General features: G+C 41.9%; 1 protein-coding gene across 1 annotated transcript in view; it reads left to right on the top strand.

Moving 5' to 3' along the window:
• Positions 1 to 21,834, top strand: part of PPM1H (protein phosphatase, Mg2+/Mn2+ dependent 1H) — a 129,736-nt gene extending 107,902 nt beyond the window's left edge. Inside the window, exons 7-10 of the mRNA XM_059472413.1 lie at positions 575 to 638; positions 2,273 to 2,380; positions 10,825 to 10,976; positions 16,938 to 21,834. Coding sequence (XP_059328396.1) covers positions 575 to 638; positions 2,273 to 2,380; positions 10,825 to 10,976; positions 16,938 to 17,085 — 472 coding nt within the window. The 3' untranslated portion in view covers positions 17,086 to 21,834. The remainder of the gene's footprint in view (positions 1 to 574; positions 639 to 2,272; positions 2,381 to 10,824; positions 10,977 to 16,937) is intronic.
• The last annotated feature ends 4,470 nt before the right edge of the window (positions 21,835 to 26,304 follow it).

The raw sequence follows: 26,304 nt of genomic DNA, 5'->3' as shown, positions 1-26,304 counted from the left end.
TCAAGGTCAAATGAGCACTAAATATCCTAAGACTTCAGCACGTGAAGCTTGTCTTGGTTTCTGTGGTCCTGGAGAGTGAGAACAGGATCAGACAGCTGTTTCACACCATGGGTACACATCCTGTCATTGCTCACGTTTCACATTAACAGTGCCAATCTAGGCATTGGTTAGTTTCTTGGGTTTGGAGTTGGTTTTGTTTGGGTTTTTTGTTTGGTTGGACTTGGGGTTTTTTATGACACTGTGTTATGGTATAGCTGGTACAATATCTGACAATATCTTACCTGATTAGGATGTTATTCCAGTTCACCTCTTTCTTTGCAATCAATAGGAGCAGCCTGGCATGTTAGATATATTTTTATCTTCACTTTTCCTTTTAGTGAAATGGATAACTATTTACAGAAAACCTTCCTGCAGAAAAAGAAATTTACATCTTGGTTCAAAGACAGAGTCCCTAGGAAAAATAATGATTTTTTTTTTTCTCCCCCCATTTTTGAAATCACAGCTGCTTCTTTCAGGGCACTGGGTCACTAATTGACTACAAGCTTCACAAATGTTGTTTGTCCTCCCCCCACAGGGCATACAAAACCATTGAGGAAGATGACTTGAAGTTTCCCCTTATATATGGAGAAGGCAAGAAGGTGGGCACATTTGCTTTCCTCGGACCAAAGGAAGAAGGAATTCTGTGCTGTTTGCCATTCAGTTTAGCCCATGGCTGTCCAGTGTTTTCCACTCAGTATCTCTTTATTTTATCGTTTTGACAGCTTGAAAGAATATCTTGGTTCTGTCATAAATCAGTCTCATGTCTGGGGGGTAGTGGGGAGAGCTCAACATAGTAATAACCGTTTTACAGCAGTCATTTGTTGTTTAGTTTGCTTTTGTTTTTCTTTCATTGTAAATAGGCTACAATGAGAGTGTCGTAAGTAATTGACTTTAAATGTTCCTGTTTCATTGTAAAATATAGCTAGAACAAAGCAGGGAGATATTTAATAGTGCTCTGAGATGCAAAACTCTAATTTAGGAAGAGGAGGGATCAGGGCAGGATTTGTAAAGTATAACACCTTTGACACTAGCTGAAAAAGATAAGGTTATGTGAACTCACTGTTGAATTTTTCTGACGTGTGAAGGCTGATAGTTGAAAGGGAGAAACGCTGTTCTGTTTGTTATGCTTTGTTTTCAGCTCTGTGATTAAGAACAGTGAGATCGTTAGTGTTGGTCCCAGCAAGCTTAGCTGGATGCAGCAGTAGGATCAATATAAGGATGCAGTGGTGTCAGTTTGCTGATATTGGTATGCTTGCTGTGTTTCTTAATAGTGCTCCTCTGCTGCATTGGGTTCTTATCTCAATGCAAAAATAGATGCTTTTCAAAATTAGTCCATGTTTTGAAGGTTCAGACCTGCAGCTTATCTCTGAATTTTGTTAGGTTTATAATTATTTGCAAGATGTTTCATGCACATCTTTTTAATTTACTTTCTTATGGCTCTGTGGAGCCAGGAGTCACTGAGGCAAAATGATTCTGAGCCAGTTGCTCACTATTAGTGATGCTGAGCTCCCTTGCTCAGAAGCTGCTGTGGCTGAGCCTGAGTTTGGGGGAAGTGATCTGCAGAGCTCAGAGAGCAGGGTTCCCTGGGAGGCTGAATGGCTGCTCAGTCTTTGGAGCAGATTTAATGAAGGAGAGCCCAGAACCTCTTGGGACACCACTCATGTCACAGAGGAAGGTGCTGGGGGAAGGATGTGGCAGATGTGAGGGAACTGCAGACCTGCTGTAGAGTGACTCTCCCTAGAAGAGGGCACTGTGGTCAGTGCTGCTGTCACGTGTGTCTTCAGCAATTTAAGGTGCCTTTGGCACTTTTCCCTGGTAAAGGGGATATACAACAATATGTCAATAGGAAAATAACAGATTCATTATGTGAATAGTTGAGCTCCTTGTCCTCTTTGTAAAACCTATACTAACAGTACAATTTGCTGAAGGAATGCTCTCACAGACTGGTGTGGACAGTGAGGTGACTGGGTAAGGTTTCTGTAGACCCAGTACCTTAGAGATGGTGAGTGGGATGTGGATGAAAACAAAGCTTAATAAGGAGGAAAATGGAGATGGCTTGAGTGTGAAAAGTTTGACGTTGTTTTGCTGTGTTAAATCTAGTGTTTCTGGGAGAGGAAAGGGCATTCATCTCTAACTGTAGCAGTTAGGGAAGCAGAGTAGGAATATTATCTCATTCTTTATTGACACAGTCCATGTAACAAGATTTTATCCCACTGCTTTTCTTTATCTCCAGGCTCGGGTTATGGCAACAATTGGAGTGACTCGAGGACTGGGAGACCATGACCTGAAAGTGCACGACTCCAATATATACATCAAACCTTTTCTGTCCTCATCTCCTGAGGTAAAACAGCCAAGGTTCAACTATCTGATTTGTGAGAGGGAAATAAATTTACTTAGTGTGTTTATTTGTTCTTCTCAAATCATCTCTTCTGACTGTAATCCAGTCCAGGTAACATGGTGCCCTTTCTGAAGGTGCAGCATGATAGTAACACCCACATAGTAGGAACTAAGTTCATAGTAGATTCTAAGTTCCCCAGCTGTGTGCTAATTGCTCCACATCCCTGTGCTATGGTTATTCCAAAGCCTTGCCATTCAGTGTGACAGACACCCATCTCTCCCTCCACCTTCATGTGCTGCAGCTCCCATAAAGGCCTAGATCATGCTGCCTTCACAGAAGATGTAAATCCCTGTACTGCAGAAGGGATGTCCTCCACAGCAGTATAGTATCCTGCTTTACACGGAGGATACCAGATCAACTCTCAAGCAGGAAAATTCCAAGAGTCATAGGAAGAGTAATTCATGCTTCCATCTGTATGCCCCTTAACCTTCAGTTCTTTTGATAGTTTTGTGCTAATACCAAATAATGACACTGTGCATTCCCAAATGATGGTGTTATGAGGAGACTCTGTGGTATTTGGGTTAGGGTAGTTTTAAATGCCTCCTTCATTTTGAATGGTCTCATCACAAGCAATTCCACCCACTTTTTGACCACTGGAGACCTTGCAGTGAAGGATATCAAGCCTTCCAAAGGGATTTAAATGTATTTGTTAACAAGGAACATGCAAGCCTTGCTTTTTTTTTCTCCCATTGTAACTGCATTCCTCCTGTTCCTACATCAAGGAACAGATGTCACATATTTTTCATAAAATATTAAGCACGGGCAAGCTATCTGATGACAGCACAAAAAGAGGCAGCTTTGCTTCCATGGCCCAAATGCTGAAAACTGTCCATTGTCAACTGGATTGCCAAAGTTTTAACCATACCCAGTATTTGACCTTGAATTTGTTGCTTGCTATAGCAGTATGAGAGAATGAAATCACACAAATAACATCATACTGCTAGGAAGAAACCAAATTATAAAATAAACCTTGCTTATAAGATCTCCAAGGCAAATTTGTCATGAATGCTTCAGGCTGCTCAAAGAATCACCAATAAAAGTATCAACAAAAGCAGGTTCAATATTAAAATGAAAGCACGACAAAGTTTGTTGGCAGGCTTCACTCTACTACTTACTAGATTGTTAGAACACACAGAGAAAAAATTGGACTGAAATCCAAAACCAATCAAGTTGAAACTAAAGTTAGCCAAAAATTATGTATGTGGGAGCTGGGGACAAAAAACTTATGGGTAAGGAAGAAGGATGAGGGAAAGGTTAAGGATAAAAAGGAATAAGGGAGACCCTCCTTTTGAGTCACAAGGTTCAGAGTAGACCCCCTTGCCAAATTTTTCCCCAGACTTGACCACCGGTTTAGGCCTAAAGGTTTTAAAAAACCTTAATCAATAGCTGAATTTAAACAATTTAACAGAAGATTCTACAGAATTTACTGTAAGCACAACAGTAACTTTCTTATAGGCTTAATTTACAAATCTAACATATTTAAGAATTTAGCAGAGCAACATTCCTAGTACCTTTGTTGTGTTATATTTACTTTCGTAGGTACACAGACCTAAAAGAGTATGTACACTCCCTGCTGTGGTCCAGGAGAACTCAAAGGCTCTCACTTGGACCCACTGTTTATAGAGTTGCACAAAAGTTGGTTTTAGCCATATTAATTTTCCATTCTGGCTGCAATTTGGGTGATAACTTTCTCTGAAAGTTTGGTAACTTTGTTAGGATGTTGTTCCATTTGAGTTGTTATCCAGGTAAGAATAAGTTTCCAAGGCTGTTTGAAAAATGCCAGGGGCTTGTTAGACAGCACAAGTTCCTGGGAGCAGATAGTGTTTCTGATAAGCTTGAGAGAAGCTCAGCCCAGGTGCTGCTCATCAAGGCCAAGGCCTGACAGCATTTCTGAGATGATAGTCTGGCCTGAGGAGAGGCAGGGAGGAAGGATGCACCACCACAATCCACCCCACAACTAAAGGCGATCTGGCTTACTCCACAGAGTGTTGATGTCGTCCCCTCTTGCCTCCATGCCTATAAACAGAGATATAAAATTTATGTATATTTATATTTATTATATATAAATTATATGTAAAATTCCAATTATAAAAATAAAAATTTTAGAAGTGCTGAGAGAACCCAGCCCTGAAGAAAAGAGGGAGATCTACAGATAGCTCCTTCTTCATGTTTCCTTGCTATCGTGTACTTTCTCCCTTTGAATGTGTGGTGTCCCTCACTTGAGACCTGCTCCTGTTCTCCTTGGCCAGGCAGGCAGGAGCTCTGCCCTCATCACTGTGATGGATTTAATGCCAGAAAAATGATGCAATTCCACCTATTTATTTCTCTTTCTGGCTTGCTGAGACTCAGTGTTTCTGGGGTACGTAATGGCTGCAGCACAACATCCCAGCAATTTCATCTCTGCCAATTGCTGCCGCAGTGTTTGTGTGTGTCTATAAACCAAAGCTTCTCATGGGCTTTTCTGATTTGTGGGGAATGTGTCTGTACATGTTCAAATTCTGGAATGTGGCATCCAGTTCGTATGCTAGCCACGTTTCTGGATCTCTTAACTGCTTTGCAAAAGGGAAGCAAAATTGGCTTTGTTTCTACATCCTCTTCACAGCTAAATTCAGCAGAAATGTATGAGGGCAGGAGGAGGAAAGACAGAGCACCAGCCACTTTAATTTAGAGATATTGGCAAAAAACCCCTGAGTATTATTAGGAAGGTAGCATATGCTCCAACTTGCTTTCTATTGCATCTCCTCCTCTTAATCATCTCTTGCTTCTCTTCCCAGAGAGAGCTCCAGTGCTTTAACTCCTCATGTTTTTCCCTGACTTGTTCTGTCCAAACATGGGCAGCGCACCTTGCACAGAAACCGGCATTAAGAAACAACATCTTTATTCTGCCACCTGGGAGGCTTGGCATTTGGAAGTGAAGGCGGTGGTGTCAGGCAGCAGTCATATTTGGTCCCTGTGCAACACTGGATTCTGAATTGTTTATATAGAGGTAGGGAAGCACAGTGTGTGGTTTCCAGACCTGGAAAAGAGGAGGCACAGGAAATTAAGGCACAGAGTGAGTCGTGATAGAGGGAAGATCCAAGTCCTCTGGCTCCCGTTTCTGTGCCGTAATTGTAGTGTTCTTTCTCGAGTAAGGGGCGGTGTGGTGAGTTTTCTGAACATTTTACTTCCAGTGTGACAAAGTTCTGGTGTGCCATATCCACCAAAATTTAGCTCAAGGAAAGGTAAACATCCCTGAGACTACATCCAGAAATAGGCATATAATAGTAATTTGAGGGTGGTGTGAAATGATACTTTGACAGAGTGCCAGGCTATGGGAGGAAAAGTCATGCAGCCAAGACTGACAAATGTAATCAGTATTCACTGGCTCAGCTGTTATGAGACCAGATTTGGAGGACTTCTGCAGGTTGGTGAGCTCTAGAGGTTTGAACCTTTTATAATGAACTGGAGTAGCACAAAGCAGGCAAGCCATGGCTGAGGCTCTCTGGCATGGAATTAAATATTTATTTTTCATAATGGAACAGTTAATTTGAAAGCTTTCAGCAGGAAATTCTGCTTTTCAAAACTTAGAGCTGCCTTGTTGCAGATGAAAGGCAGAATTTTATCCCGAAATTTTTTGAATGGCATCTCAGATATTTGGTGGGGAAAGATGTGGCTCTGATGGCAGCTTTTGGCCCTTGCCAGCAAGGCACCCAAAGCCAGCCATCAGAGTAAATGATACGAAGGTAATGAAGAAAAGTTTTGTTATTCCAGTGTGCATAAAATCTTTCTGACAACTCCACAAATATGTCCAAGGAGACCATTTTAGATTCGTATCTGCCTTTTGGAGAAATCCTCACGAATTACACCATCCCAAGGAACAAATAAGGCAAATACATAGAGAAGCACAGTATAATCAAAGGGAGTTAAAGTGGCTTCAGGAAGCAAACATCACACTTAAGTGGCTTCAGGTCCTTGAGGTTATGTCGACAAGAGAATTAAAATAATAATAATTAAAAATACAGTTTATGCTCTTGCATGAACTTTGATTCCTCAGAACATTTGAGAAACTGTTGTGCATCACAGGTTATTAATATAAAAGATAAGAAGCTACAGACAAAGTGGAAAGTTGGCACAGTCTACTGGAAATAGGCTAACGGGCAGGAAACAAAGGGTGGCAGTAAAAAGCTAAAAGGAGATTAATTGGTGAATGCTGCAGGGAGCAGTGTTGGGACCCACTTTTTATTATTTACATATAAATTACATGGAGAGTGGTATTGAAAGATCTCATCATTTGCCAGGAAAGCTGCACTGGATAACACTGTGTATAAAAGGGATGATACAATTAAGAAAGGGCTTAATTTATTGAAGTAGCCGGGTTGATCAATAGTGCAGGGAGTGAATGCAGGCTGTTGTTCAGCTGGAATTCCCTGAGGCCAGCTGCTGAGGAGCACCTCAGGTGGCTGCAGGCTCACATGTCACTGTTGTGAGCGGTTTTCCAGCCGCAGGGACTCGCCGTGGCTGCCTCTTAAAAACAAGCGTGGCCAGTGAGGCACAGCACCTTGGCAGGGCTGCCGTGCTCCTTCGCAGCAGCCAAAGGCTGGGTTTGTCTGGTGGGTAGATCTGTTTGAAATGTAAATAAAAACCAGCCCACCAGTTTGTTCATTGCTTGCCCAGAGCAGTTTTCTCAGTGTTCTTGACTGCATGTAGGTAATATATAATATGAGAAACAAGTACCTGGATTGAAGAAGAACATTATTTGACAAACTGCATACTGCATGTTCAGAAAGATGTGTATGACTATGGGCTCTGGTGGTGTGTATCCACTGTTACCTGTCAGCAGATCTGTAAGTACTTGTCAGGTTAAGCAGTATTATTCTATCTGTAGGATATAAGGGTAACCCTTATATTGCTGTGGCTTGATAGTTGGCTGTGCTGCTGAGGTTCTTCTGCTTGTTCCTTACAGTTTTTACATTTTCTGGTTGCTGATGTCAGGTTCAGCTAGTTAACAGGTCAGCTACTTTACATCAATAAGACATCAGCAGATGGGAGAAGTATAGTGACTGAACTTGGCTTCTTCCAGAGCTGCCCTGATATTCCAGAGAGATTAATTTAAATGAGTGAGAAACTCATTCTTCACACAAGAAGGGATTGGTGGGCTGGAGGGAGTTGCTGAGAGGGCTCTCAGGACATCATGGGAGGCCAAGGACACAAATTCAATTCTGCAGCGATGTCTGGCTACAGAAGCAGCAATTCACAAGGAAAAGACTATAAAGATTCAAGATGGCATTGTTAGGAAATTTGTCAAGGGTGCTGCACCAGTTAAGGAAACATCTGCATTGCCAGTCATTGTCCAGCCAGCTGTCACCTGAAGGAGCAGGGTTCTGCAATGTGTGAGCAGCTTTGCGCAAACTTGTGTCACAGACAGAACTTTCCTTAAATGTCACGCTTTACTTCTCTGAAATACAGCTACAGGAAGGAGGCAGTCATTGGGAATGTTTACTTTGGAATCTAAAAAAATTAAATAGTAATTTTCATTGCAATCATTGAACTGCTTTTATTCATGTAAGATTTAAAGGGCCATGGGTTCATTCCTGTTGCAGGCACTTAGGTAATTCCCTGGATGTCTCCTCATACTTCAAAACTGTGGCATATCATACTCTTACCTTTTTTTGTACAGTGTGGAGTGTGCTGTGGGTGCTGCACAGTGTGGTATGTGTGTGGAGTGGGTGTTCAGTGAGCCCTGCTGGGCTGAGCTTCCATTCCACGTGCCCTGGTGGTGCTGCCCAGCATGTGTGCCTCCAGGAGCTCTGCTGTCACCCTGCTCCAAGCCAGCTGAAGCCACTGGGTGCTCCTGCAAGAGACCCTCATTGACCCAAGAAAGAACTAGAACAAAGGTGCTGGCAGAAGAATGAAGGGTTAGGAGCTGGTTACTTTCTGCACCTGGACGAGGCAGTCTGTGAACATAACCTGACCCTGCAATAGACTGGACAGCTCTAACTCTTTTTTGTCAGAAACATATTAGGGGCACTTACAGCTGTATTTTAGAAATCCAAGGCAAGACACAAAGAAAGGACTTAAGGTAACTGGAAGGCAGATAAAACTGCATTTCATTAAATGTTTTGTTGCCTGCCCTACTGGTCCTTATATGCAACAATTTTGCATCAGTTGCCCCAAGCTTGTCCCCTGTAACCTTGGTACTCTCTTTTCCTTAGCCTGAGGTCTAGCCGAACACCTCACCGTCCTCTGTGTCTTTTCTGACATCTAGTTTCTTCTCAACATATGCCTTTTTGCTGGAGGTGCCCACTTCACAAAGCTTGTCCTTTTAGAAAGTACCCTACCTTCTTCCTAGATTACACAATAAATCAGGGAATGCATTTTCTTTTTCTTGTTCCCCTAAAACAAAACATATTCTTGATAAAATGGTCTCTTCTTGATCTTGCTCATGGACTGCCTGCAGGTAGCTTTGAAAATTTTCTCATCCATCCCAGTGCCACTCCTCAGTCAGACAAAATGGTTGATTTCAGGAGAATTCCAATCAGTGATGCATGGTTTTGCTTTCCACCTTCTTCCCCACCTAAGCTGCAAAAATGGATCCTGTGATGTAATGTGTTTTTTGCCTCAGTTGGGATATGTTTTTCCCAGCACAGATGTTTGAAGCTTGGTTAGCCCTACCAGGGTCCTGGTGCTGAGTGATCCCTGAGCATTAACTGTGATGCTTTCTCAAGTATTTGCTGGTCCCCAGGAGATCTGACCAAAACACGTGCTGTATATTGATGGTTGTGTTGGCCAACTCAGCCTCCATGCTCCAGTGATTTCTGAGTTGCAACTGTGACCTGTTAAGGCTGAAATAAATTCTGAGAGACAGGGACTATGACAGCTACTGATTTCTGTACAGTAAGCTTGAGATGAGAGCTGTGCTGCATATAGGGGTCTTTTCTATATTCCCACTCAAGTCTGAATAAGCAGATATGCTCTAATGAAGAGAGTATCTTGCCTTGAATTTAATCCTCTCCAAAGTCCTTATTCAGCTGCTACCTTAGATAATGAAGTGAAGGTTACATTTTACAAATGACCTTCTTGTGCTTTAGAGTGAAAGGCAAACTGGTAAGGATTAGCAGTCAGATCTAGGTGATTTTTAAATTTTTTTTTCTCTGTGGTACTGGTTGCAGTCCCATAAAAGCATAATTACATTAAAAGGTCCAGGCATTTTATATGCATTGCCTGCTCCATGGCTCCTGAGGGGAGAGTGCACCATGAGGGAGAATAAAACAGCTCATATTTTCTTGTTATGCCCAGTGCTTGTCCTGACTAACTGCTGTTAGTGAAGTCCAGGGCTGGAGCAGGTGCATGATGAGGTGCACCGTTTCTGAATTTCAGTATAGGTGATCCTTCCCTCCTGTCTGCCTTACTGTAGTTGCTGCAGTTCTTTCAAACTGTGACTGTTGCTGTGGTAATTAAAATGCTCTCTAATGGCTCCCCATTACAACCTGGGAATTGCAGGCATTTCTCAGCTGGAGTACAGCATGTGCTGGAAGGGGAGTTACACCAAGCTAAAGGCTTGCTTTAAAACACTTTCTATGGCCTTTGCTTGCATTCTGACACAGCTGATGGCCCTGCAGAAACCCCCACCTTGACTGCCTCCACCACTCTCAGCCTCTCTGGGAAGAGGATGGTGGAAGTTGTTTTAAAAGGCAGGGTGTGAAGAGGTGCCAGCAGTGATCAGCCTGACTAGGGCTGCAGACAGACAAATTGAAGTCAGCGGGTATTTTAATAGTGCAAATAAGCTTCACTTTTGTGCAGATCCTGAATTGGTCTGTAGCTGCTGAAATCCTTACAGATACATGTGACTGAGCAGTTTCTCTGCATTTCATGGAACCACTCACTTGCTCAGGCCAAACTCGAGTGCAGCAGCTGCCTCAGGTTTAGAAAAGTGAATGCAGTGCCGGCTGTCACACAGGCACTTCCAAACATGCAATCTGGCAGGCTTAAATGGATCAGGACAAATAGTGAAAACAATTATTTGTGAATATTTTATTAGAAAATATCAAAAATTCATCAAATAAATTATTCAGCTTCCATATGACTAGTCCTGCCAATGATAGGGAGGAGCTGCATGCACTGAAGCCAGGCTTGGGTGGGGGAGGCTTCAAGTGCTTCTGGCATCAGACAGCAGAGAGCCTTAGAGCCTGGTTTGGAACACTTGATCCATCCTGTCTGGGGTTAGCACCTGCGCCACGCTGAGCTGCAGCAGGAAGGGCTGCATTGTGACAGGCTCCACCAGTGCCATGGGAGGTTAGGTCAGTGCCCTGGCTGCACCTGATAAACTCACAGCCAAACTCCACAATGTTTCACAAACAGGTCTGACAATCACCTCCTTCATGAATGTGCCTTGGGTGTTTTTCTTTTAGGTGCGAGTGTATGACCTCCTGCAGTACGAGCATGGGCCGGATGATGTCCTGATCCTAGCTACTGACGGACTCTGGGATGTGCTGTTAAATGAAGAAGTGGCAGAAGCTGTCACTAACTTTCTACCGAACTGTGACCCTGATGATCCCCACAGGTTCGTGCTTATCCCCCATTTTCTAGCTTCTCCATAGAAGAGCACTTTCTGGTAACATGTTTTCATAGAAAGTATGATATGAATAACATTTGGGAAATATGCAACACTTACAAGAAGACATTTTATAGGTTGGATGGAGCCTCTACAGCAGATGTGAGCAGTTGGAGCAGGGGCTGGCTCTTTTATAACTCAGAAATGCCTGCCTTCAAAGGAGTAGGTGTGGGATGACAGTATCATGGCATGGGATCCATTTTGTTTGCTGTATGAGGTCCTGTGAAAACTGTAGGAGGCTGGGGTCTTGGAAGAACATGGCAACAAGTCTCTCGCCTGGACAATGCATAACACTAAAGATTGTTTCTCAGAAGGACATCCTCAACATCTCCCTCTCTCTCACTGTGTATGTACATAAATACTGCACACTGTGGTTCCCTCTCATTCCTAGTCTTGGTGTGACCTTTAAACCCACCTTCCATAGAGGATGCTCGGTGCTACCAGCTGCAGGATTGGTGTGGTGACAAAACAGGTGGAATGTCTGACTTGTATTTCATTTAATTAGATCCTGCTTCATTTCTTCATTTTAATCTACCTCATGCTCTTCCTTTTTCTACCTTTATCACATCTTAGATTATCAGTTTCTGTCCTTAAAACATACCATCACGTGAACAAACAAGTTCCCAAACAACCATCTAGAGGCTTTCTGCCTTGAGTTTGTCCATAGGTTTGTCTGCTACTGAGTTCAGTGTCACTGTGAATTAAAACATTGTGCCAGAGATCAGAAGTCTCTTGTTTGTAAATGGGACTGTGAAAGTGGAAAGAGCTTTATTTGTTCTTAGGGACTGTTCAGGAAGGGAAGTGTGTGTTGCTAGTGAATTTAGGGCCATCTACCATTTTGTTCTGCCCTCACCCTTGGCTGAGAGCAGGAAAGAGAGATTTTACACATCCCCAGTTGGTCTGTGGAAAGTGGAGTTTCAGAAACAGCTAAGACTGATCTCAAAATGCTTGCTGTTTCTCATATTTCTAAGTGGTCATCTTCACAGGGTCAGCCCTGTTCATCAACAGACAAGGTAACTGGGTATGGACACCTTGACAGTGACTTGGGTTTTAAAGGGAGAACACCTTCAAAATGACTCAACAGCAGTATTTTCTTGCTCTGACACTTAAAAATATGGAATGCAAAAACAGGTTTTGCTGCAATTATCAGGAGAATGGAAGATTGATGATTATCATGAAGCTGCAACTACAATATTTTGACTTTGCCCATCTCCTTATGCCAAAGATGAGGTGTATGAATGACACCCCCAGGCCATCTCTACTTCAGCAGACATGCAGCTGTCTGCCCTTTCTCTGGGAGGAGATCAGACAGGATCAGCTAAGGGCACTTCCAGGGCATCAGGCCGAGTGCAATGCAGATATGCCATTAATTTAAGGTAGAAGGAGATTCCCTATCCAGTCGACTTTCAGTTATTCCCTAACACCATTCAGAAAAGCTGTGGTGCTTTTGTTCTCATTCCTTCACCCTTGAGATTCTTGCAGAGGCACCTGGTAATAACATGCAATACCTCTGTCCTGCTCTGTCTCCATTCTCATCTGGTATTTAGGAAAGGTTGGCCCTGCCTTCCATCCTCACCAGTCCCATCTGTTGAGAATATAGTCAGGGTGCGTTGGGTCTCTTTTGTTCCTTTTGGTCTTTACTAAGGTGATGGTGATGGCCACCATGATTGCTGCAGTAGGAAGCAGGATTCTTCAACCTTTTTAACTTCTTAGATGAGTTATTTCATCCGTTATAGAACACTCAGAGCAATGAGAGACACTAAAGGAAAATTGTATTTTCTTTGTTTTGATTTAGATTTTCTCCTACTGGTTTAGTAATTGTGGGGGATTAGTCACTGTTTGTGGCAGCGTGAGTACCACACATTCCAGAGCTAAGCCTGCTGTTTATAACTTAGAACAAACACATTTATTGCTGTTTGACCTACTGGTCTTTGAATGGACATCTGAATTGTAAATAAATTTGTTCCTTTAAGCAACTTTGTGCCAGATCGTTTAGAGGCTTACAGATAGTGATGGCAAGACATTTCTCATGGCAGCATGCAAAAGGTAATTAGAGCAGTCTCTCATATAGTTTACAATGATATTTATGAAAATTACCTTTGTGGGATTGCTCTTGCTGCTTGGTTATAAAGAATATTTAAAGGTTTTAAAGTACTATGTGAGAGGTTCTTTGTAATTATTTCACAGTGGTCTAAATGAGGTATAACTAATGAATTTACTGTAGCATTCCAGCTCAAGCTGTGGAGCTGCCTTCATTCCTCTCACTAGTCAGTGACAGAAAAATCTCCTTTGCTGTATTATAAATGTTATGTTTAAAGGAAATGTTATCCCAGAAAATGTCAGGTTCTGTGATGGGTGCAGTGACATAATCTGTGGTGAGGTGATCACCTGAAAATGTAATATCTCTAGGGATGTAGAAAAATTGTCAGAATGTAAGAGACTTGCACCCTGGGTTTGGCAATGCTATGGTCTTCAGGAGAACCAACCTGTGGAGCAGCCTCTGGATCCATCTGACCCCATAGCCTACTTATTTCCTGACAGGAGCATATTAGAAAGGAAAAGAGAAAAAAAAAAAAAGCCTAGAGAGGATTTTAGAGCTGCAGAGTACTTATCTGTTACATAATTAGCTCCTTGCGGGACCAATATCCCTCCCATTTGAATTAGAAGTCACTTTATAGGCTGATGGGTAAGAGCTTACAGCCCCCAGCAATGCTCTTGGGACTCTCTCCTGGTGGTACTTACTGTGAGTATTTGTTGCCCACAAAAAAAACATTTCTGAATTCTGTCAAACATAGCATGTGCCTGGACATCTCCAAGTGCAGCGAGAGCAAAGTCCTCAGGTCTCTCTTCATCCAGCCATGCAGATGCAGCCTCAGGGCATTTGGGCACTCATTTGTTTAGAGAACAATTCCTGTGGGAGGGCTGTGGTGGAGTGAAGAGGCTGGGATGGAGCAGGATTTCTTAGACAGTTCATTTCTCCTGGGTCTTGTGGCAGATGAGCATTTCGGGGCTCCTAGCAAAGGACAGGTGGCAGTGCCACTGCTGCTGTCCATACATCAGCTCTCTGAAAAGGTATGAAGATGGAGAACTGTGACTTTTGCCAACTTCCTTCAGCTGCATCTATGTCCTTGGGAATCTTTTACTTCTCATCCTTCTTTTTGTCATTTCTTGTCCCCCTGTTTTCCTTCTCACTAGAGATTTATGAGGATGCTGAGGAGCTCCTCCACCTCTGCTGGGTGTGAGGAGATAAGAAGCTGCTCAGACAGCAGCACGATTCCCCCACTGTCACCATTTCTCCTTCAGTACTTTCAGTGATCAATGCAGAAAGCTTTGGCATAAGAAAGAAACCTCCATATATTTATTCTTAAAACACAAAAGTTGTATTCCAGCAAGGCTATTCATTAGGAGGAAGTGGATACTTTAAAACTACTTCAGCAGTTCTCTAATGCTGTCTCGACAGCTGAATCCCAATTTCATAGCACTGGAGAATAAAACATTCAGTAATGGACTGCAGCTACTATTCATCTCCAGGTACAAGAGACTCACCCTATCTCTTCTAGTGCCAAGTTGAACAGCTTTGCTTCAATTCAGTTCTACACAGGAGAGGAATACTTTACTTCACTACTGCCTTCACCTGTTCCTTTTTTCTTTGCTTCATTGTGCTGGTTTTCTTGAGTATTTCACAGTTTGTCTACAAGAGAATTTCGTGTTTATTAAAATTCCGTTTTTTAATCTTCCCCTCTCCAAACATTCAGCAGCAAAAGCCAAATACAATCAAAAGCAATACTCACTCTTTTGTACTCCTTAGATGTGGAGAGTCCTTGTTAATTAGAAAAAGCAGGAAGGCAAAGTTTTCTTGCAGAATGATGGGTGTTTCTTTCTTAAATTCTGACAATAGCTGAGAAATCTTTGGGAAATATGTTCTTGCCAGAATTCACTCAGCATCAGACATGCTGTGAATAAATATTTCAGTTTCTTGCTTGCCACGTGGAGTCCTTTTGTTCCTTAGCCCTGCATCTGATTTGAGAACTGAGGAGTGCAAGTATGTATGTTTGGGTTTTTTTCCCTTAGAAAACACAATTTCATGTTGCATTGGGACAGTAAGGGCAGTGCTTCTTCTTACATCCTGATGTTCTAGCTCAAGGTTGTGGCACAGACTGATCTCAGTGCATGTGTGTTTGCAAGCATGTGGGTTAGACTTCATGTCTTTTGGCCCTTCTTTTACTGCTAAAGTAAATTATTTGTCAAGACTAGTGAGGCCTGGAAATTTTATCCCTCAGTACCATCAGGAACAGTGGGTGCATTGCAGCTGCACAACATTACTTGAGTTTGTCATCAGACCTTTTGAGTAGTTAGTCGTTGGCTCATTTACTTTGAAGAAATCTTTCTAGTAGAGCATCTTGATTCAAAGGAGTCCTCAGAGTTCAAGGCATCAAAACTCTAGGCACAAAACATGACTGGATTTTTTTTTTTTTTCTTCTTTTATCCCCAGAGACTGAGTAAAGTCTCTATGATGGAAATTACAACTTAATAAGGAATTCTATGGTGAAAAGTTCTAAGGTTAGAAGAATCCTAGGTAATTGATAAACCTAAACACACGCACACAGTGCTTCTGATCAACAGAAATATTGTTCTTTCCCTTTCTACAGATGAGATCTAGGCAAATAATTTCTGGTCAAGGATCCTCCCTAGAAAAGAGGGTACTGAAATGCAAATCCTTCTTGTCCTTTCTGGTTTTGGAAACACAGAGGTGTGCTTTAGTTCTGAAGGCCTTTGTGTCTGCCTTCATAGAGCCCTGCATCATCCTGGAGGTTGATACTTATACTTTTAATAAAAACCATGCAGACTAGGTTTTTTTCTTGTCGCTCTTTAAACTATTCAGTTAATTTTAATTATCAAATCACAGAGAAGCTTGCCTCCACCCAATCAAATGCAAAACCTCTTGGCCAGGTGTTGGGCTGACAAAGTAAAACACATGACAGTAGCTGTTCACCCATAATGAGATTTCTTTCAGAGGAAACTCTAAGTGAGTACACAGATGTGTTGATGTAGTAACAGCAGGTAAAGCAGTAAGGAAGAACATGAGAGCACTGTCTATGCACCTTTTGGACTCTGGCACCCTTCTGCCCCTAGGCAGCATGTGGTAGTTTTTCAGGACAGAAAAATAACTCCCATAAATCCTATGCCACTCAGCCCAGCACAGGCTGGAAGTTTTGAAGCAATGTGAAACTTTGTATTTCACTAAATTAAGCACTTGACCACTCACATTCGTGCAGTTTTCACTGAACTCATAAATGTGAAAGAGCTGTGGGACTCTGTTAATCTAATCATATTAACTGTAAGTTTCCTTTTCCACTTTCAGAATAAAAGATATTTAAAAGTCATTCCTATGGTCAAGAAAACAGACAAGTTGGTCCTAAAGTGAAATTTGGATTTTATTTTTATGCTCTATTACTTGTTGTCAAATTGCTTTCTTCGTTACAGCTCATTTCTGAAGTAGTTGAGCCATATTTACCTTCAGGGGTGTCAGTGAACAAGTGTGTAGTTTTCAACAAGTAGTGTTATTGGGGTCCTCAATTCTTCAGACTGCTACTAGAAAGCCAATTTGTTAAGGCAAGCATGTTTAATATTTTTCTGAAGATTGGTGAAGCCAGGCACTTAGAATAGCCAGTGACTTTTGATCAAGTGGTGCCTGTCAAATAGCTTTACATTCTTATTCGGGAACTGTCACTGAACTGGAGGGAGTTGCTTTGTGCATATGCCATGGTTTGTGTTTCTCCTGCCTGCTTGTACAACACTGGGAAGCATATCTTGGTGGGTCACAGCATCAGGTCTGGCAGGCAGCAGGCTGTGCAAGCCCAGGTGCTCACGGAGGCCTCCGTCCCTGGGTGCTCTGCGCCCTGTCCGCAGGTACACGCTGGCGGCGCAGGACCTGGTGATGCGGGCGCGGGGCGTGCTCAAGGACCGCGGCTGGCGGATATCCAACGACAGGCTGGGCTCCGGGGACGACATCTCCGTCTACGTCATCCCTCTGATCCACGGCAACAAGCAGTCCTGAAAGGAGCGCCAGGAGCGGTCACAGGACGGGGATCTTTCTGGGAAGGGCCTGAAAGAGACAAGAGGTTTTTGGTGGTCTGACCAGGACACTTCCAGTTGATATAATCTAATCAAAACTAATGCTGGAGGGGTGTTTTTCTGCCCAGAAGGTAGGGTTCTGCACATATACTGTATATGATTAAAGATAACCCTTAAGATTCCAATTTCCCTACAGAAGCGGTTTTGGTGCTTAACAGGAATGGGATTTAAATGCTGCTAGCATATTATGAATTCTGTCATCCCTCTAGGTGGGGTGGGGAATTAATTTTTTTCTCAGTTTACCATGTAGCTTGGAAGAGCCATTTCAGTTGTGAAAGTAGACGTGGGTGTCAGAAGCCAAGGAGGCTCCTGAAATCTACCCCCAAATATTCAGAAGGGGGCTTGGGTCACATCTCATTTAAGAATATAGATATACATATATGAGACTCAAGAGTTTTCTTTCAGAAAGTTGTATTCATGACTTATCTATGGGCAACTTCAAACTTGTGTAATCCTTTGAGCCCCCATTTTCCTCTCTTGTCTCTTCTTCAGTAGACTATACCTCCTGTATTTTAGTAGGAAAACTGAAATTGGTTTCAGTGTAACTATGCCTGTTTACTGCAGCTAAAAACAGTCACCTGCAAAGTTTTCCAGGAGAAATAGGTCACAGTCCTGTATGGCAGAATTTATTCTGGGGTGAGGAGTTACTTGTCAAGATTTCTTGTTGTGTGTATACCATGATTATACAGAGCATGCAAACTCAGCTTTATGTGATGTTTACCTGGAGGCTGGGGTTTCTTTGGGATCAGAGATTTACATTCATTGAATGGTTCTGCCTGCTTTATCCTGTTGAAAGGATCCCTGACCATAAAATTTTTGCATCAGTTGAGATTTAGTAAATTTGTTTGGGCTCCTGAGTGTGTTTTCAGTTGGACTTCTATTTGAAGTAGTGGTATTGTTCTCATGAGCAATTTGGATACACAGATAGTGATCTATTTCAAAGGTGTTTCAGTTCTTCCTGCCTCGTTTATTATTCAGTACACCTTCGCCTACTCTCCTGTGGTGATCAGAAAGGGACAGCTTAAAACTTTCTGTCCTCTTGGCACTGAGAATTGTACTCAAGGATGACAAGATGACTGTGGTAGATACAAGCCCTTGGCTTGCTTCAGCTCTTTTCTTAGCAGTGATAATTCAAATAAAGAAAATCTGTGTAAATATTTTTGACATGAAAGCAGTAGCCCAGGAGAGAAACAAGTGAGCAAGTCTGCTGTGTAACCTGGCTGCCCAGTCCATGCAGGCAGCTCTCTTCACTGATAGGAATTTAAGAGAAAACAAAATCAGAAAGTTCTAGCATACAGGCGGGTATATTGGCTGGGGAACCAGCTCCCACCTGATTTGTGCCCAGACCACATTGGTGTGGAGCTGCTCATCTGGTTTGTACTTCTTCAGTAAGAACAAAGACAGGGAGCTGACATCACTGTAGGGCACTGACTAGGGAGCTCACAAAGGTTGTGTCCTTTCCAAAAGAGAAGGAGATGCTGTGTCCTTTGCAGGCTCTCTCCTGGGCAAGTGTGGCCCAGTGCTTGCCAGTTCTGTAATTTGTGATGTGCTGTGTAAACACGGCGCAGCCCGAGTGTGCTGCAGCTGCCCAGATGCTGGACTTGACTGCATCTGAAAGTACAGTTTGGTGGATTTAAACTACTCTTGCTGCACATCTCTAGACCCAGAAGAGTCTCAGGAGGGAAGCAGGCAATGTGGAGAGTGGAACAGCTCAAACATTGCAGCAAGCTGCGTGATTCTGGCCTGAAAACTGCACTATGAGTTCCCCAGTGCCTCATGTGATAAAGCTGTACAGAACATGGATGTTTTACATTCTAGGGCTTCAGCATAAATCAGTGGCATATCTGATTATGTCTTTTTGTGCTTTTTTCCTGATTTTTTTTCTCTTTACCTCTTTTTCTGTGTGCATCTGGGTGAAAAGAGAGGCTTGGAGTCTAGAATATTTTTCACATGACCCCTCATACATTTTAAAGTTTAAGCAAGAGATCTTCTCTTGCACTTTCTTTTTGGCCTAATAAACTTATAATCATGCTTTTCAAGCTCTATGTAACTCCTGTTGTCTCCTCACAAATGCAGTTGTGTAGTCCTCTAGCAATTCAGATCCTCTTTGACAAACAAATTAGTGCTGACAAAGCAAACAGCAAAGATGCTGGTGCTTGCTGGTACCAACTGCAAGCCCAGGTCAAATATTTCAGTGTTGATGCACTGCTGGTCTTCGTCTGGTCACATGGCGTCAACACACATACCAGTTGCTGTAAAACCACTGAGTTCCACCAATGTGATGGAAATAGATTTCCAGTAGCATTTGCCAAAATTTGAAAGTGAAATTTCAATGGCAATGGAAAAGGCACCTTCTCATTCAGGGGTGTTTTTAAATGTGCCCCTGAAGAGATAGGTTAGCAGACTGCATGTCTTGGTGGCAGCAAACTGGCCGGTGACTTCTCAGAGCATGATCTGGTGGGCTGGGGAATCAGCCTGCATGGTGTTTGTTGTTCATCTGAGGCATTGCCATCAGTCAGGAGCTTCTCTGCAGCAGCTGGGCCCAGGTTGAGTTATGTTCATTGTCAGCCCCTCTCCCAGAAAGGGCAGAAATACAGTATCAACAATATCAACAATTAGTATCAATTAATGATTCTGAGAACTTTAATAAAAGATTTTATCCTTAGATGTATATGACTGAAACTATGCCATGACACTTTTTGTTTTGCTTTTTTGGAAAGTACCTGTTACATATTTAGGTGCTTGCCTCCCTGGAGTGTCTGGCACATCTCTGATCCATGCATTAGTACTTGGGCTTTCACTTATACCTGCTTTCAGTAGGAGGTACTTGCATACCTGAGCTGGGGTCTGGTGCTCTGCTTCAAGGCATGGTGTTAATACATGTAAACACCTCAGGCTCACAGAAACAGAAAGTAGAAGTCATCTGTTGGGGAGGTATTCTTATTGAGGAGAAGCAAGAATAATTAAAAGCACTTCAAATTCCCTTCAAAGGCTGAATTACTTTGCATTACACAGCATTAGGAAAGACTGATGGCAGGGAGGATTCCTGGTGCACAATGCCATTTTTCAGATGCAGGATGGGCACTGCCATGTTCAGACTTGCAGCTGCTCTAGGGCTCAGTGAAGCTCCTAAGTTATGAGCAGACACCTTGTGTCCTCAAACTGGAGCAAGTTAGGCACTAAGTCCAAATTTTAGAACCCTGGCATGTCATCTTAGCTACTGCCTGATGCTGGCAGTGCTCTGGCTTTTTGCCAGTCAAGTTCCCTCAGTATCCAAAACTGCCACAGCCTCAGCAGCAAGGAACCTGAGTCTCAGTTACATCTGCATTCATATTGCTATTGCACATAGTGCTCTGCCTTGCCTGTGCTTAGAAAGTTGGGCAAATTCTTGTCCTTCCTTGGATAATGGCAAGGAAAGGTGCCAGTAAAGGAGTTTTGTTAGCTGCAGTGTAGCACTGTCTTCTGCTGCCGAGTCCAGTCCCATTTCTAGAAACTCAAAACCAAGAAGCTTTTACCATACTCCCAGAAATACTGTTGCAGAAAGTAGAACAGCCATTTCAGATGTTTTTCTCTTGCACTACAGGCTAAAATTTTCTTTCTTTAATTTTATTAAGAAGGTGGTTAGAAATTTAATTTACACCAGATTATGTAACACACAATCATCTTTTAGTGCATTAAGACAATAATGCTTCCTTCATGAACACAAAAGTGTATTGTCTGAGAGGGCTGCTCTTTAGTGGCCTCACACTGGAGATTTTTTTTTTTTTAATAAATTCTAAGAAACAACAGGGCTAACAGACTAAATGAAAAGTGGTCAAAATGTGCTGTTAATAGTGGATTTCCATTTGCAGTTACTTCTGTGTAGAAATATGACAAGAAGTTTTGTGAGGTACTGTCAGCTCTGTCCCTCCAGGATATTTCTGAAGAACTGCTCTTGATGTTTGGGCAGATTTTGGCTCTGAACTTCTGCCAGGTTTATAAAGAACACTACATGCTTCGAGCAAATCTGCTGTGTTTCTTCCAGCCTTGTTTTCCTTTTATTTTACATTTTATGTACTAATACTTTCAGCATTTTTCTATCAAACATGAATGGCAAACTGTGTGAAACTGTTGTTCCTCTCAGACATTTTAGGTATGTGAGTAGTTTTCCTCCATGTGTCCTAGATGAAGACTCAGTGATGTGGCTGTCATAGAGAGAGTGACTAAATGATGCTGTGACTGTGCTGCTGTATTTCTACCTGTGATGTACTTGAAGGAGGATGCCCTTCTCCACCTCCATGCTTGTTCTGTTTTCTTCTTTTTTTTTAATCCATTGCTGTTGATGTTCTTTCATAGGTGTCTAATTTTGATATTTTTTTTTAAGACCTTGCCACATTTATCTTTCCTTCAATGGGCATTTCACTTAATATCTTGAGATCTGTACAACTGTCTAGGGTTTATATGTCCTGAAGAAAGGAAGGACCTGCTGGAGGAAGATGTTTTGGACCAATGTACTTCTGCTTTGTGACTGTGAAATGTTAATCTTTTTGTAACCTAAGAACAAAAAATGTTTAGTAAAGGGATATATTTTGTGTTTTTTGAAACTTTTCAGTGCAATGAACAAAAGAGGAGGATACTGAAGAAGTGTATGTGCAAAGTTTTAAAATAAAATTTTAAATTATATATTATATAATCCATCTAGATGTATAGTCATTTTTATTCTGCCTTTGTCATGAACATTTCCTGAGTCTCTTTATGTGTATTACTAATTGTGCAATGCAGACAAGTAGCACACTGCTTTACAAGGGAATTGATGACTCACTGACAAAAAGTCTGACTCTTGAGTTAGGGAAGTAAATTCCTTTGAGGTGGATTAGTGGATGGGTTGATCTGGAAGAGTTCAGCTGTAGGGTTGCTGTGAGAGCTTTTTGCTGCCATCAGATCACGATTCATCACTCAGACTGCCAGTTGCCATGTTCTGACTCAGTGAAGAGCTGTGCAAAGTGATCCAGTACCAGCTCTCTGAAGCATTGGATGTAATTTTGCAAATGACGGCATAGTTGGACGAAGTTTTCCCTCATCCTCAGTTCCTTAGGATTCACTGTCTTAAACTCTGTTCTGAGTTTATATTTGAGTAAGGGTGAATTCATGGGTTGCACTGAAGCAAGCTCTCAGGGTTATTTAGTAACCAAAGTTGCTTTTGCAGGTACTGAAATTGCAGGAACTGACGCTGGCCTTGCCCTGTGCCAGCACAGCCATGGGCAGTGGGTTGCCAGCAAGAGAATGAGAGCTGGGCATGTACCTACTCATTATATTTTGAAATATTGCATTGTAGCACAAGTGGTTCTCCTGCTTCCTGTTTCACCTCATGCTTAGTAGAAGAGCACTGAAAACATCTGTTCTAGTGCTACTGTGGTTTTAAATGCTGCACCTGCCCCTTGTGTTATCCACTGAGCACAGTGGAGAGTGCAGAGAGAGGCAATGTGTTACTTTCTCTCACTCTTGCTTCATTACTCTTCCCTTAAGTCCTACAGTTTATTACTGCAGTCCGACCTCAGTGTCAAGTTTAAAATTGCTGTGCAAATAAAACTTCAGCACAGCTTTGCCTGGCTTGCTGGTGTCAGCTGAATAATAAGCGCTGGTAGCATGCAGTGACAGGGAACTGTTGCACACCAACTGAACCTAAAGGACCTTATTCCACATCATTCTTTTGCATTTCCTATGCCATAAATTGTAAAAGCTTGTAGATCAAGTAAGGCTTCTTATTTTAATTTTTTTTAGGTGATTCACACAACTTAAAATTTGGACATCAGTTTCCATAATTCATGTAGGCAATAAGTCAAGTGCTTTGCCAAATAATCCATTCATGTATTCTACTGAATGTGCCCAGTTAACTAAAGTGACATAAGGGAACAATCCCAGTAATTTATTGTATTTTGTACAGGTTCTGTAAAACCAGTTTCTTCTTAATGTATCCTGATAGAGCAATGTACTTTCACAGAAAGTTGACTTCTTTATGCTTTTACACAGTGGCTTTTACTGATTCTGGACTTTCTCTCATGCTTTCCAGGAAGGCTTATTCAGTCAAGGTTTTTTCACATCCTGTTCTTGTTAAGAGGAAGGATGAAGTTTGTTTTAAAAAATCCTCCATTTTGCAAAACAAAGGATGCCATAAATTTTGGGGATGTTAAAACAATTTCAGGGGAAATGGTGCTTTGAGGGTGAGATTGTTTCAAAGGAGTTTGATGGAGGTAGACAAAATGTGTCTACAGGTAGATAAAGACACGTTAGTTGGAGACTCTTAATAATTTAAGAATAATTAATCATAAATTTGAAGCTGTAGCAATAGTCCACAACGCTCTGTCACAAAATGTTAAGGGAAGAGGGAGGTGGCTGTAGCAGAAGAAATAATTAGATATTTACTGTAGCTAATTTAAAACTGATTATTTAGATGTGTAGATAGATAAGATCTCTCAACCTTCATTAATTTGAGGCCATCCAATACTAGAGTTATGTTCTTATGTGTTTTAGTGCATAATTTCTCAGCCTGTAAAGAGTCAAAGTATCCCTCATCTTGACCACAAGCATTTATTCCCTCAAGCGACAGGAATCAACCCCTCACAGTGTTCCTCTGTGAAGATGGCACCCAACCAGCTGCAATGGTGTTTTCTGGTGTTTTCTGTGAGCTTCTCAGTCATCCCTGGATTTACAAGTCTGTTGGTTCTGCGCGTCTGTGGTAATTGAAGGACTCTCCCAACAGACTGCACTCCAGCAAAGCATCTTCTGGGTTTATTTATGCTATGGGGTGGTATTTTTCTTTCCTTTCCTCTCCTCACTGTGCCCCTCTCAGATTTAAAATATTTTGGAGTAGTTGACTGCTTTTTGAGATGAGCCACTGAGTCCCTGGCCATCCAGCTCCTCCCACCACTTGCTTCCTGCAGGCGCTGACAGCGAGAGCATCACCAGCTATGCAGGAATGCTGCTGCCTAAAGGGAAGACTCATAGAAGGGGAAATGGTTTCTTCATTATTCTAATATTGCTCATTACCTCTAAATTAGTGCTTACATGCCTATAATATTTTAATTCTCCAGTTTGAAAAGGGGAAACTTTAATGGTCTTTAAGTTGGTTTTAGAAGGCTCAACTTTTTGACCATTGTTACCCCAGTTCTTTGGCTCACTTATTCTCCAGGAAAACTACTCCTCCTTGGCAAATGAAGGGCTGTCTGGAAAATCCAAAGGCTGTCATGCAAGCTCAGGTACAGCATTTAGCTTCTCATATGACAGTCATTGTGTATTTCTGTAATACACAACTTTCTGGGGACTAAGCAAAGAAACCTGAAATTTTGCTATTTTTGCTTTAAAAGGGTAAGACTTAAGAATATGGAAAGTCTTCATGATATCCATGAGTAAAACTAGAAGGAAAGATCTTGCTTTCCCATGAGAGTTACTGTGGAAGACAAATGACTAGGTAGTCACCTTATGAAATAGCACAAATTGTTCCTAAAGAGAGACCATTTCTCTGCCCAGCATAATATTCAATAAAGCTCAAGGTTGTAAAAGCAGCTGACAGCCCTGCAGTCATTTCAGTCTGTTCAGAATTTAGACTGACCCTGCCCATCCAGATCTCTTAAATGTGTGTTAGTGTAATGTTTATTCCTGCAGCCCTTTGTGGCAGATGTGGGCTGAGGCAGCTGTTTACAGTATCACAGCACATTCTGGGACGGGCAAGGGGAGACAGGGAGAAGCCAAACCCAGTTGCAGTTATCCAGGATCTAGAAGCAGACAGATCAGTTATTTAAAGAGGGAATTGCCAAGGAATGTACAAAGAGCAGGGGATTCCTGAAGCCATGAGCTGTTTAGCTGAAAAATCCTCTTGTCCCCATGTTGTGCCTGTTTACTTTCATTCCTGGGTTGGTACCACAGCTAATTGCACCAAATGTCTTATTCCTTAACATCCGCCAGCTTTCCCTAGAGCTTTGTCTGCCAAATGTCAACTTCATCTCATCTAGCTGAGATCAAGGTACTCCATGAACAAGCTCCTAATACAAAATTCTTATGCTGTATTTTCTAAGGATTGTGTTCACTATGCTCCCAATTAAAAAAATAAATTTACTTTTTTGGTCTTTGCGCCCCCTTTTAGAGCTTGTTTTTTGCCAGGACTCATGCAATTGAATTTTACATCTGGGAATTTCGAATATGTTAAAAGATCTGGAACATCATTCTTACTCCTTCTCTGCTTGAGCACCAGCATAAAGCAGTTTAAATGAACCAGACAAGAATCAAAACACAACCTTCAAACTCAGTCTCATATCCAGACATATAAGTATTTTGTGAATGGGAAAAATATAAATCACAATGCTGAGATGGTAAATCCTACTGTGGTTACATTTTTTAAGGGTGTTTTAGGGAATGTTTGTTTAGTGCCAAAAAAAAAAGGGGGGGGGGGGGGGAAGAAAAATATTTATTGTTATAAAAAATCTCCCAGTCATTCTTTTCTGCTCCTGCTCCTGCAAGGTTTCCCTGGTGCTGTCTTCATTAGGAAAGCTAAAGGTAGCTGAGGACTTGGGTACTCAGTCAATTAGAAAATGGGAAAAAAACATCCAACAAACCTGGAGTCCTGAGCTATATGCCACAGACAGAATTCTAATAAATAAGCTTTTGTAGAATATAAAAAACTGAACATACATAATTATATATATGTAGTTATACCTATACACATATATGTACATATATGTATATGGAAATATAGGAAAAATCAATAACTAACTTTGAGCAGCAGCTAATAAGACACCCACTTCTCCAGGCACCTCATACTCAATGGAGACAAAATGAGTTTTAAAAATTGAACAACTCAATTTTTTTTGTTCTTTGGAGGATTCCACAGCTATCTTGTACTGAAAAGCTGCATCTCTCCACACGTACTGGGAGTGCAGCAGACAATGGCTGTCAGACAGCTTGGGCCAGTGAAGCACCTGCACTGGACAACCAGCAGGCTTCTGGTAATTTATTGTATTTTGTACAAGTTTTGTAAAACCAAGGCCTGAAATTTTGTCTTCTTAATGTATCCTGTTAGAGCGAGCCTACTGGGTGATGAGTTGAGCCTACACCTCATGAGGATCTGCAAGGCTGAGCAATGGCTAAAGAGCAGATGAACACCTAAGTA

The sequence above is a fragment of the Ammospiza nelsoni genome, chromosome 5 (genome assembly GCF_027579445.1).
Source record: "Ammospiza nelsoni isolate bAmmNel1 chromosome 5, bAmmNel1.pri, whole genome shotgun sequence".
Taxonomy (NCBI): domain Eukaryota; kingdom Metazoa; phylum Chordata; class Aves; order Passeriformes; family Passerellidae; genus Ammospiza; species Ammospiza nelsoni.
The sequence above is the reverse complement of the archived record's forward strand: the minus strand, read 5'-3'. Positions and strand labels throughout refer to the sequence as shown.